At 39.2% G+C, this 12637-nt stretch overlaps 1 protein-coding gene across 1 annotated transcript; it reads right to left on the bottom strand.

Moving 5' to 3' along the window:
- Positions 1-2305: 2305 nt before the first annotated feature.
- foxi2 (forkhead box I2) lies at positions 2306-6826 on the bottom strand. Its single transcript, XM_037694687.1, has 2 exons — positions 6181-6826; positions 2306-3085 (listed from the first exon to the last, which is right to left on the bottom strand). The coding sequence occupies exons 1-2, from the start codon at positions 6758-6760 to the stop codon at positions 2514-2516; spliced, it is 1152 nt and encodes a 383-aa protein (XP_037550615.1). The 5' UTR covers positions 6761-6826; the 3' UTR covers positions 2306-2513.
- Positions 6827-12637: the final 5811 nt, after the last annotated feature.

Here is a 12637-nt window from a genome sequence, read left to right on the forward strand (position 1 = left end):
GGGATGTTAGGAACCATCTGGAGGGGGTCATGTTAGGAACCATCTGACTGTGGGTTTTTTTGTTATGAACGATCTGACTGAGGGGGTTTGTTAGGAACCATCTTATTGTGGGGTTCATGTTGGGAACCATCTGACTGAAGGAATGGTTGCACTGTGAGCCATCTGACTGGGGGGTTTGGTTTGGGTCAGGTCATGAACCTACAGGATACAGTGACCCGTCAGAGCAGCCCCAGCAGACCGTGTTTAACCCGCTCATCAACAAAGCTGCTCTTCACTCGTTGGACTGACGGAGCCAAATTAGGCCGAGCTGCGTGATGTTCTGGGCGCAAAGAGAAGGTGATCAAACAGAACCGGGTCAATGGATCTTCTCTAATGGAGACATTCACACTTGGCAGCGAGCGGTTTCATTCAGCTGCCAGCACCACCGAGGTCGAGTCCAAAGTGGAAAAGTTCTGGCTCATCTCGAGGAGTCACCGAGACACAGACGAAGAATCTTCAGGTCTTTAAATTAGGAAGTTTTTTCGTTTTCAGAATAAAACTCATCAGAAAGTTTCAACGTTTTATCTTAAAAATACAAACAAACAGGATATTTGTGGAAAATTAAAAAAAAAAAAAAAAAAATATATATATATATATATATATATAGAGAGAGAGAGAGAGAGAAGAAAAAAAAACAAAGTTGAACTAAAATCTGCTCGGATCAGAACTTTCTGCTCTGCTGCTGTTTCGTTTCAGTTTCAGTTAATCTGACGTCAAAATAAATGAACTGATCTTTCATTTCAGCTGCTCGGTCTTCGTTTGTCTCGTTACAAAGTTGGATAAATACAGAATATTTCTGCGAGACAGTTTTCATCTGAGTCGGATTAAAGTTGATTTTCTGATTTATAATAAATAAAATAAAAACAAAGTGTGAGCGTTTCCTTCGAGGATAATGAGCCAGAACCACTGACCCGACCGGTAGTTTATTTTTGTTGCTCAGCCTGCGAGCTCCTGATTATTGAACTAGATTTAATCATTTTGCTCATATCTGTGTTTATTCTTTGATTTTTGGTTTGAATCTTTTTTATTTTACATGTTCAGTTTTGTGTTCAACTGAAGAAAGCAGTGACATATTACTGCGCTCCAATAAAAAGGGGTAAAATTAACAAGAAATACATGAAAACTTAAAGAATCACATAAAATATATAAACAAGATTAAAAACGTATCAAACTTTAAGGATATGGAAGAAAAATTGCCATAAATATCTAAAACCTCCTCAGATATTCAACTCTGACCTGTTGATGTTCTGCTTTTAGTCTTTATCATGAGTTATTTTCTTTTAATCTTTACTAATTGTTCAAAAACAATTAATCCAAGAATCCTGTTTATTATATTTATGAGGTACAATCTCGAAAAACTCAAAAATAGAAAAAAAAAATTTAATTAAAAGCTCAGAACTCAGGAAGATAAAAGTATAGACGTGAAGAAATGAGGACAGAAGGAAAAACGTAGGTTTCTGTGCTACGTGGAAATGAAACAATTCAAATAAATTCAGAGGAATTCATTTTAAATTAAACAAAACTGATTAAGATTTATTCAGCTGGTTTTTAAATATCTGATTCAGGAGACCTTTAATGACCCTGAAAGAGCAAAGCTGCGGAAACATCTGGTTCTTTTTACAAAACATGGGATTTAACAATGTTTTCGGTGCATTGTGTTAGCTATGTGCTGACAATAAAAACATGTCTGTTAATATAAATAACAAATATTCACAAACTATAGGCACAATTTACAAAAAGTTATCATCTATGGCACATATTTACACAAGTTTTAGCACTTTAGTCCAGGGGTTCCCAACACTGGTCCTTGTGGAACACCAACATACATGTTTTAGTTGTTTCTCTGCTCCGACTCACCTGATTTTAATAAATGGGTGGTCAACAGGCTTCTGCAGAACACGAGGAAGTAAATAAATCACTGAATCAGGTGTGTTGGAGCAGGGAAACAACTAAAACATGCAGGATGGCGTTCCTCAAGGACCAGTGTTAGGAACCACTGCTTTAGTCAACATAAAAACAAAACAAGCCCCCTTTTTTATCAGTTTATAATGAAATATAACTGTGTTTGACAGAAGGGCGAGCATGTAACTGTTTTGAGGTAACGTTGGCATCACAAAGGCAGCTTTGGCAAGTTCAAAACAAATTAATGGTTTAAACTTTAAAAAAAATCTTCAGACATTGTTTAAAAAGAAACTCTCGTGAATATCAAAAAAAGTTTTAGTTTCTGGATATTTTATATTTGAACGGGGCTCTAAAGTCGTTTGGGTTAAAAATAAATCATTTTTAGTGAAAGTTTGATGAAGAATTGTTGTTTTCGATCAAAGATCTGCGAGCTCGTTTCATCTCTGCGTGTCTTTGATCTTTTAACGGAGATCTGAAGAGATTGTGCTCCGTTTTCAGCCTCTGATGCTGTTTTGATGAAACGTCCTTCCTAAAGGCGTCTTATTGGGCGGTAAAGTTCTGGTCCGGAGGCGTCAGACCTCAGTCCCGTCCCGGGGGTAGATCAGGCTGTTGACACTGAAGCTGTTGTAGAAGTGGGAGTTGAACTGCCCCCCCTGCCCCCCGCCCAGCGTGTTGTAGTAAACTCCACGGTTAAAATGGAAGCCGTCGCCGTGCTCCGACCCCCCTGTGTCCTGCCCGCCAGGGTGGCCGTGGTGGGGGTATGGGCTCAGGGCGCTCACGTTCCTGTTGGACAGCTCGTTCACCAGCCCGAGGGGCCCCTGCCGGCCGGGGGCCCCTGAGCCGAGCGCCGACATGCTGCTGTAAAAGTTATTGAAGCACGGAGCGTTCGAGGCGGGCCCCGGCGGAGACGAGGATCTGTGGGGTTCGTTTGTCGGGTCCAAGTCCGGGGAGGAGGGCCCCAGGAGCTGGGGGCTCTCTGAGGGCTTCAGGGAGGGGCCCACGGTCCCCCTGCAGTCCTCCACCTTAGCTGCTCCTGCAGCTCCGGCCACGCTCGGGTCGGACCGTCGTTTCCTTTTCCTGCGAAAGTTCCCGTTGTCGAACATCTTCTCACAGTTTGGATCCAGCGTCCAGTAGTTCCCTTTGCCTGGAAGAACAAAGAAATCAACATGAATACAAACGACCGCGGCTCTGGAAATACTGGACCACGAGTGAAAACAAAAAGCTGCGCCCGCCTGAGCTCATAAACACAAAATACTGCACAACCAAACATCGGAAACACGTCAACCGTTTGAGCTGAGCAACCGGACCCACTGATGGAGACCGAAGAAATCTGATGTCAGCAACTATGTAAAGTTGCTCCACATCTACGTTGCCCATTCAGGACCAGAGGACACTGGTTGTTGGAGGACCAGAGGACACTGGTTGTTGGTGGACCAGAGGACACTGGTTGTTGGAGGACCAGAGGACACTGGTTGTTGGAGGACCAGAGGACACTGGTTGTTGGAGGACCAGAGGACACTGGTTGTTGGTGGACCAGAGGACACTGGTTGTTGGAGGTTTTGGAGGGAATGTTGTCCCGTTCTGGTCAGATGGAGGACTCTAGCTGTCCTTCAGTCCTGGATCTTCTCTGCTGGATGGAACAGATGTTCTAAAACCTGGAGATACTTTTCTGCATTGATGGAGTCTTTCCAGATGTGGAAGCTGCTCATGTTGGAGGCACTAATGCACCCCCATATAATCAGAGAGGCAGCTGTTTGACCTGTGAACTGATCCAGGCTGGATCGTCCCTCTGCTCTTTAGTCTGGAGGACGTAATGTCTGTGGTTTCCAAACAAAACTTCAGATTTGGACCAGTCTGACCACAGAACGGTTCTGGACTTCACCTCAGCCCATTTGAAACGAGCTCTGGTCCAGAGAAGACAGCAGTGGTTCTGGTTCTGATCACATCTGGCTTCTTCTTTGTCTGATAGAGCTTTAAACAGCATCTGTGGATGAACTGTATAGAAACAGAACCAACCAGACTTGGTTTTACTGCAGTGGCTCCTTAGGGCCTCGTCATTTGAACTCAGATTTCTTCAGATTCTTCTAATCTGTGGATCAGATTATAAACTGGAGATGATGGAGATTAAAGTTTTTATTCAGAACCTTTATTCTGAAATTCATTCAGGAACTTTATTGTGAAGTTGTTGACAGACTGCTGAATCTGTGTCCATCTTTACTTCTACAGTCTCTGTTTGTCTCCAGTCCTCTGACCTGCTGATCATTCACCTCATCAGACTAAATGTTGGTTCTGATCCGGACCGCTGGCTGTTGGACTTCTGCTGCTGGAACAACTTTTTAAAGATGTTTTGCTGACATCAAATTAAAAATGACTTTTTAAAATTTAGATTTACGATGATTTATTTAAATTATTTTTCACGAGAGTTGAAAATCGTTAATTTTTTTATTTAAATCTTGTTTTGTTGGATTAAAACTAAAATATATTAAATTAAACTCCTTAATAATTCCAATTCAACCAGAATGTTTTCCTTTATTTAACGTGTGCAACAGCATTTATTTTCTGTTTATTTACATATTTATGTTGTTTATTTTTAACAAACAGGAAGTTGTGAAATATTTTGAATCTGAAGCTTAAATTTTTACTTTGTAAATTTAAACGGTTAAAATGAGGTAAATCTAACGTTTAATGTTTTTAGAAGTATAACAAATTAAAATAAAGAACTACATTTCTCACTTTTTGTGCTTCAGCTGCAGAACTTATAATAAAACTAACTAAATTAATTAAATAAAGGAATTTACATATTTTAATAATCCTTTTAAAATTTTTACAAAGTAAATGTGCAGCTGACCCAAAGTGAACCCTGGCCTCAAATTATCAACAAATATTCATAAATCTATTACACATTAATAAATCATACGTTTGTAATAGTTGTTTGAATGAAGCATTCACTCTGTTGTGATCCATTTTTCTTTCGTACGTTTTTTGGCATCTTTCTTGTTCCATGACTTTTGTGCTATTTCATCAAATCATGAATCAAAACGTTCAGCTTGTTCAGGAAAATCCTACAATGACTCTTCGTACTGGTGCAACTTTAGCTTTTTGAAATATTTTTCTGCCATTTTTTCCTCATAGAAAATGAATTGAGCTCATTTTACCTCCTTCAAGTCTTTATATATGTTTACAACATTTTATTGCTCCTTTCACATTTTGTTCTGCTTCAGCTTCTTTCAGCTTCCTTGAGCAAATTAAAACTTTTTTCAGCTAATTTCAGCTGTTTTTTCAGATGTTTTGTACTTCTTTCAGCTTCTTTCTGCTAACTACAACATTTTTGTGTTTCTTCCATTTTCTTTCTGCTAATATCAGCTTGTTATGCTCCTTTCAGCTTATTTATGCAAGTTTCAACTTTTTCTGCTATTTCAGCCACCATTTAGCTGTTTTTATGCTAATTTTAGCCTTTTCAACCAATTCCACATTTTGGACACTCATTTAAACTTTTTTTCTGCATAATTCTGCAAAATTGTGCTCTCCATTTAATTATGATAATTTAAGCATTTTTCTGCACTTTTAGCTACTTTTCAGCCTTTTTTTTTATTTATTTCAGCTTTTTTCAGTTAATTTCCACTTTCTGTGCTCATTTCTGCTTCTTTCAGTCTAATTGGGCAAACGTGTTTTTTCTGCTTACTTCTGCTAATTTGAACTTATAGTCTACCTTTTCAGCATTTTTAGCTAATTTTAGCTGTTTTCAGATAAATTCAAGTTTTTCATGTTATTTTCTGCTACTTTCAGCCTGATTAACTTCTTTTTGCTCCTTTCAGCTTTTTTGCTCTTTCAGCTACTATGTAGCTCTTTTGATGATAATTTTAGCCTTTTCCACATTTTTTTTTAGCTCATTTCAGTTCTTTCTGCTTCAAGCTTCTTTGTGCCTTTTCAGCTTTTTTTAAGCCAATTTCCAAATGTTTGTGCTTATTTCTGCTTCTAATACAGTAAACATGTGTTCTGTTTTCTTCTGCTAATTTAGGTTTGTTGTTCTATTTCAGCTACATTTCAGCATCTTTATAGCTAATTTCAGCTGTTTTTCAGCAATAAGCGTTCAAACTGCATTTTCTCAGGAAATGCAGTTTGTTATAAATTAATTATAAACTTGAGGACTGTTGGGAGCAGATCTTTGCTCAAACTAATTAATCAGGTTTCTCCTGTGGTCTGTTTTGGTTCTGTTCCCCTCCCTCCCGGTTCTGGTACCTGGGTCGTCCTCGTCCCTCGGGACCTTCTTGAAGCAGTCGTTCAGGGACAGGTTGTGCCGGATCGAGTTCTGCCAGCCCGCCTTGCTCCTCTTGTAGAAGGGGAAGTTGTCCGACACGTACTGGTAGATCTGACTCAGGGTCAGCTTGCGCTCCTGCGCGCCCTGGATGGCCATGGCGATGAGGGCCGAGTAGGAGTAGGGGGGCCGGACCAGCTTCAGCAGCTCCTCCTGGGTGCTGATGGAGAACCAGCCCAGGTCCGGCGCGCCGAACCCGGCAGAGCCGCCCACGAACGGCCGCTGGGAGCCGTAGGAGGGAGGGATGAAGGGCGCGGGGCTGTAGGGGGCGGAGGGGGTCACCCCCGGTCCGTTGAGCCACAGGTACGGGTTCGGGGAGGACGGGTACTCCTGGAGGCCGTAGCCGGGCCTCTGCGCGCCCTGCTGGTGGAACCCGCCGCTGATGGAGTCGCAGTAGGCGGTCATCGGGTCCGGGGACTCCTGGCGCGCGCCTTTGGGGGGGAGAGAGCCCAGGGTGGGGGAGGTGTGGTGCTGCAGGTGGGACTGGGGGTCGGAGGGGTTCATCGCTCCCCGCGGGAAGCCCGGATGACCTTCTGAGGGTTCGGCTGGACCTGCCTCCAGGTGATTGCAACAAGTGTCAGACAGGAGGGAGGGCCGGGCTTTAAAGGTGGAAAACCTCCCCCCGACAGCCAATCAGAGGGCTCAGGGGGCGTGGCCTAGAGTCATTCTTAAAACAGAGGTTTTTTATTCATGGACTAACTCTGAAACTGTTCAGTCATTTCAACAAGAAGAAGGTTCTGTCATTAAGTGATGACGTCTGACAGACGTGCTGAAAAACAGCAAATAATCCAAAAATAAAATCTGAATGACTTTCTGTTTTATTTTAGCTCTTTAGGTGCAGGAGCGCCCCCAGGGGTGTGTCAATGGGGGGGCCAGGTGGGGGGCCACTGAAGATCCTGAGGTGACACAAAAACCTAAAGCCAGAACAGAAATTCAAGAGGTTTGTTCTGTTATTGTCATATATTTTATTGACAATTTACATCACTTACTGAAGAAAAAAAAAACAATCACCACTAAACTTATTAATACTTGTCCTCTCCTAAATTTATTTATTAATTCAGTCCAGTTTATTTAGACCAGCATACAGGTGAAAACTTTGGTTTTCAATTGCTTATCCTTATTCAGAGGGAATAGATTATAAATTAAAATTTTAATTAAATGTTTATTTACATTTTTAATGCCGAACTTTTCAAAAACTGTTTATATTTTTTGTTTGTTTGTTTTAGAAGTTCTACTGATCCTAAACTGCCCCTGCTGAAGTGACTTTCACAAAACTCCACAGTTCACTATTTAAAAACAAATAGTCCTTTTTGTCCTCTTAGGACACCCAGATTTTCTTTGGACATTTTTGTCTCATTCATGGTGGCCTCGTGAGTCTTTTGATCTAAGGGCAGCAGGAGGGATAAAGACTTCGGCTGATCTTTGGTTCTTCAGCCACATTCTTAAACAGAAAGATTACTGGGAATCATCTCTGCATCCAGGTCTCTCTTGTAAATGAGTCCTCATGGCTCAATGGGACGGACCTGTTTAAATAAAGGTTGAATGAATGAAAAATAATTTAGAAACCTTCTTGTTTCAGGTTATCCAAAAACATATAAAGCAATATTAAAAATACTCTTTATTTTAATTTCACCACATGAAAGCAGTTAAAAAAATGCATTACTGGAATTTCAAAGGTTTTCTAGTTGGAACAATAGATCTTATTTGATCAATAACTATGACAGCTAAAAAAGCAAGATCATAAAATACTGCAGGCTGTTTAGTTTTTATAATTTTTATAAGTGAATGTCAGAGCCCTATAAAGAAAAAATAAAATAATAATATCTCTCTATGGCGCTGGTGAATGTCACAGTCATTTTTTACGCTGCAATGCATTCTGGGTATATTTATAGACCAGTTGCGGCAGGTGTCTTTGATGATAGAGGCAGGTGGAGACCCTGCCACATAACAAAAGTTCATTCGCCCCACAAAGTAGTTCCTCCTGTAATGTAAATTACTTGTTGAAATATGTTGCTGTGAATTGTTTTGTGTGCATTTGCAACTATTTTGACCATTTATCCTCAGTTTATTATTATTATTATTACTGATTTACATTTATGGGGCAACATTATTTGCTGCGTCATATTTTCTGGCTTGTGGACATTTTGGCGGGTTTTAGCGCATTAATACGTCACTACTAACAGTAGGCTTGACCTGAGCTGCAGTGAAACTTTCAGCGACCAACAGTGGAGATTTTTGATGTAAATACGTTTGGAGTGGACAGAGGGGACCAGAACAGAAAAACGAGGACAGAGAGAAAAGAAATGGGACATTTTTGCCAACATGGTAGGCTCTTATTTAAACAATTCGGTAACTTGTTTCTGTGTATGGCTAATAGCTTTAGCTCCAGAGCTAATTTATATGAGCTAGCTTCACAGCTAATATCATTAGCTCCAGAGCTAAAATATTAGGTGAAATATGTAAAAATGTACAATTTTAAATAATTGAGTTTTTATGTGTCACAAACAACAACTTTTAGTTGAATAGAGAAACGGTAAAATATTAAAACTAATATACATCCAACGCCCCAGGCATTTTATCAGTGCGGTTCATCTAATTAGCATAAAGGGCAGCGGCTTTTTATGTACCTTCAACTTTTTTGTTTCTGGATTGTTGCTCCTGAAGTTAGCTTAATCAACGAAGTTTGATGTAAAAGAAAACTAATTTCTCTGCCAACTTAGAACAAAAAAAATCCAAATCCACCCACCAGATTTTTTTAGAGGAAGTTTTGTGCTGAATTTTTTTCGGTCAGAAACTTTATTAAACCATCTCAAACCATCGACTGCGCTGAACGGTAAGTAGTATATTTTCTAAAACCCATAATATCTTATTTAGAATGATGTTTTCTATTTTTCTATAACTGATTAATTTTAAGGAATTTTATCGACGCTCAGATTGTCTAATTTGGTGGACAGAATTGCATGTCCAGATCTGAGCAAAAGCTGATGTCGAGTTTTAGCCATGATCATTAGATTCTTATATTTTAAATGTAGTAAAAATACGTTTCTTTATGAATATCTAGATTTTTTTGTGCACTTAATTATTACATTTTTAATCTGTGGTGAAGTCAATGTAAAAATTGCTCATATAAATGGAAACAGGTGGATTTTGATGGCCTGCTTTTTTCAGTTTTCTGTTGTGTTCAATGATTTGTCAATGGAGGGCAGTTGATAGATGAGATTTTTTTTCTTGTGATGAAATTTTTGCTTAACTCCTTTTTTGTAGCAAGCTAAAAAGGTAAAAAAAATAGAGTTCTGTTGTCATTTCAATTTTTTTTTAGGTCATCATGAAAAAAACCCAGAGGAAACCACCACCGAGCACACCTGGAAAGGCACAACATCAATGAAAACTTATGTGCAGTTTCTGAAAATCCACACAAACTGAATGGACACATAATCTTTGTTTTTTGAAAATGACAGATGTCTTATTCAAACAATAAATCATGTAACCTGTAAAGTTGGGGGAATTTTCATCAAGACTTTCAGATGAAGGATGAAACTTTCTACTTTTTGTTTTTGTTTTTTGGAATGTCCAGAGGATCAGACTTAACTTTTTTAGATTTTACTGTAATGATTTAAAATCTGTCACCAAAATTTTAGAAAAATGTTACAATATTCACAGAGACGATGTGATGTCCAAGTTAACAAAATTTTGTAACAAAAACTTCACTCTTCTATAACAAAGACCAGGGGATGAGGGCTTGATGGATGTGGATTCTGCACCAGGAGCAAATCGGAGACCTTCACCAGAAGTCCATGGGACACCCTCAGCTTCCTCCTCTGCAGATACTGGACTCTTCTTGGTTCAAAGAAATATCATACCCCGCAAACTAAAGATGAAGAAATGTCTGCATTTCTTATCGTTAAATAACAAAAAGCAAAAGGAGCAAATGAACTGAAAAGAAAACTGAAATTACCTCGGCAAGTTGTAAACCAAAAAACAAAGACAGTCGACCAGAATAGCTTCCAAAGAGAAAGCAATTCAAGTTTTAAGGAAACACTTGGTGGAGGACAGACGTTTTACAGAATTAATGCCGTGAAAATAGAAATGACAAGAGAAAAGGACAAACCAACAGAGTTTGAAATGCAACAAAAAATCCAGGAAATCCTGTTGCTCGTGTTGAGTATGAACAGCTTTTCAGTAAACTAAGGGAGAAGGACTGTATTATTGGGCAGCTAGAGAATGAAAAGTTAATTCTTGACGAAACCGTTTCAAATCTTTCTTCAGCTGATTAAAATAAATGTGCATCCTGTGTGTTCTCATCTGAAATGCGGCTTAAAGTGTTTGACCACATTACTAACCAGGTACCTACAACAAATATCCCACCTCTTGCAAAGCAGTCTGGTACTGATGAAAATGTCCATCGAAGCACAGTGGAAATGATGGCACGTGAGTTGGGCGCCATTGCAGATCTCCAGATAGCAGAAGATGTTCTTTCGAATCCAGACTCTACACTTGCATTTTATTAACCTTTTTATTTAACCAGGCAAATCCCATTGAGATCACAGATCTCAAAACTGTGATTTGATGTTATGACTTAAAAGGGAGCTCATGTAAATGACGTGCACTTTACCACAAGTGACAAATGCATGGTTGCTGCTATGGAACAGTTACCAGGAGGTATCACCAAAATTTACGCCCAACATATTGAGAAAACTGAACAGTATTAGTGAGGCTTATGCATATTTCCATAATGTTAATGTTGCTGATACTAAAAAAATAAGTAAATAAATAAATGGTGAACAGATTAAATTCAAAAACAGACAGGTGTGCTTCAAACCGGGGTGCAATGAGAATGGTTGAGGATACCTAGGGAAAGTCATTTAATGAAATGAAGTGTCATTAATATCCATTAGACATCATTGCCTTGTCATCAAAAACTGTTTTTAAAAAGTTAGAGGAGTCACATGGCAAGTGTTATGGTAGGGATTGTTTAGCTGGAAAAATCATAATGTTGGGGTAAACAAAATGCGCTTTAAGAATGGAAAGGGAGATCCAAAAGGATTTATTGCATTTTTGGAGAAGAAGCAGCTCCCATGTGGTCTTGTGCCACATTATAAAGGCAGTAGACTACACATACTGTTCAAAATCTCTGCAATTCTGATGGAACATCACAGCTTAATTCTTATTTGATAAAGAATATGCAGACTGTGGGGGCCTTCGGCAAAGCCTTCTTGAGGATTTGGGCAGGGAAACTGCACAGCTGGAACTTATTTTTGGTATACTTGGAAAATATCTTGGAGGACCATGGATGACCAAATTCTATGTTTCAGCTGATGCTGAAATAAACTGTCTATGGCATTAGAGTAGTCAGATGTTTTATCCGTCCTTCAAGAGACTGCTGTGAATCCATTTCTTCTCTTAACAACTGATAAGGGATAAGAATGCCTTTGGGAATTACATCCGAGGAGATCAGACATTCCTCAAGCTTGTGCAAACTGTTACAGATGAACGTAACTCCTTGTTCACAGAAATGGCCAAGTGCACATTGCAAGCCATCATTGAGAGACAATATAAACAATTATTTGCAATGGATATCACAGAAGCTTTGAAAGCAGAAACATGTTGTTCCCGCTGTCACAACATAGATACAGAAGAAGTTATGGGGATGCTTTCACCTTTGATACAACATGCTCCTAATGCAATACTTTGCTCTCAAAGAGTGCAAAGAAAAATTGCACTGCGCAACTTAGAAGAGCATTAGAGGGAGGAGGTGCTTAAAAAGGCCATTACTCTTGACAGAAGGCGGAGAGACCAGAGAAGAAAGCAGCAAAAGGACCTTGAGGAAGAAATAATCAGGCATCAGGGTCTACAAAAACACAAAAGAGATGAAACAAGGAGAAAAGGCCTTGAGAAGAAACTCAGAAAAGCTGGACTTGACTTAAGGTCTATTCTTAGAGAATTCCCCGAAATATGTGCTGAGACTGTATGCAATAAAGTCAGGGACATACTGCAAGAAAAATAGTAGGGCTTGAAATTGTCCGTGTGTGGTTTGAAGATGGAAAACTGGTGCCCTAATATGGAAAAGTAAGAAAACTGAAAAAATCAGAAAAGTACAAAATTGCTTATTGGACTGCTTTAGAATCATGAAAGGATGCTGTAGAGTCTGATTTGTCTGAACTGTCTGTTGACTGCCTTAATGGAGAATTGCTCTTCTAAACAAAGTTTAATGTCAACTGCAAAGAAAGAAGCAAGAATTAGCTGAGAGTTACTTGATGGCATTGTTGCATTCAGTTTTTAAATGTTTATTGGTCATGTGTCGGCATTAACTTGTTCTGAGTTTACTTTATTTTACAACTTACCTAATTAATTTAAGTAATGAAAAAAATTGGCAATTTGTCA

Source organism: Nematolebias whitei, chromosome 21 (genome assembly GCF_014905685.2).
Source record: "Nematolebias whitei isolate Nwh7 chromosome 21, NemWhi1, whole genome shotgun sequence".
In the NCBI taxonomy this organism is placed as follows: domain Eukaryota; kingdom Metazoa; phylum Chordata; class Actinopteri; order Cyprinodontiformes; family Rivulidae; genus Nematolebias; species Nematolebias whitei.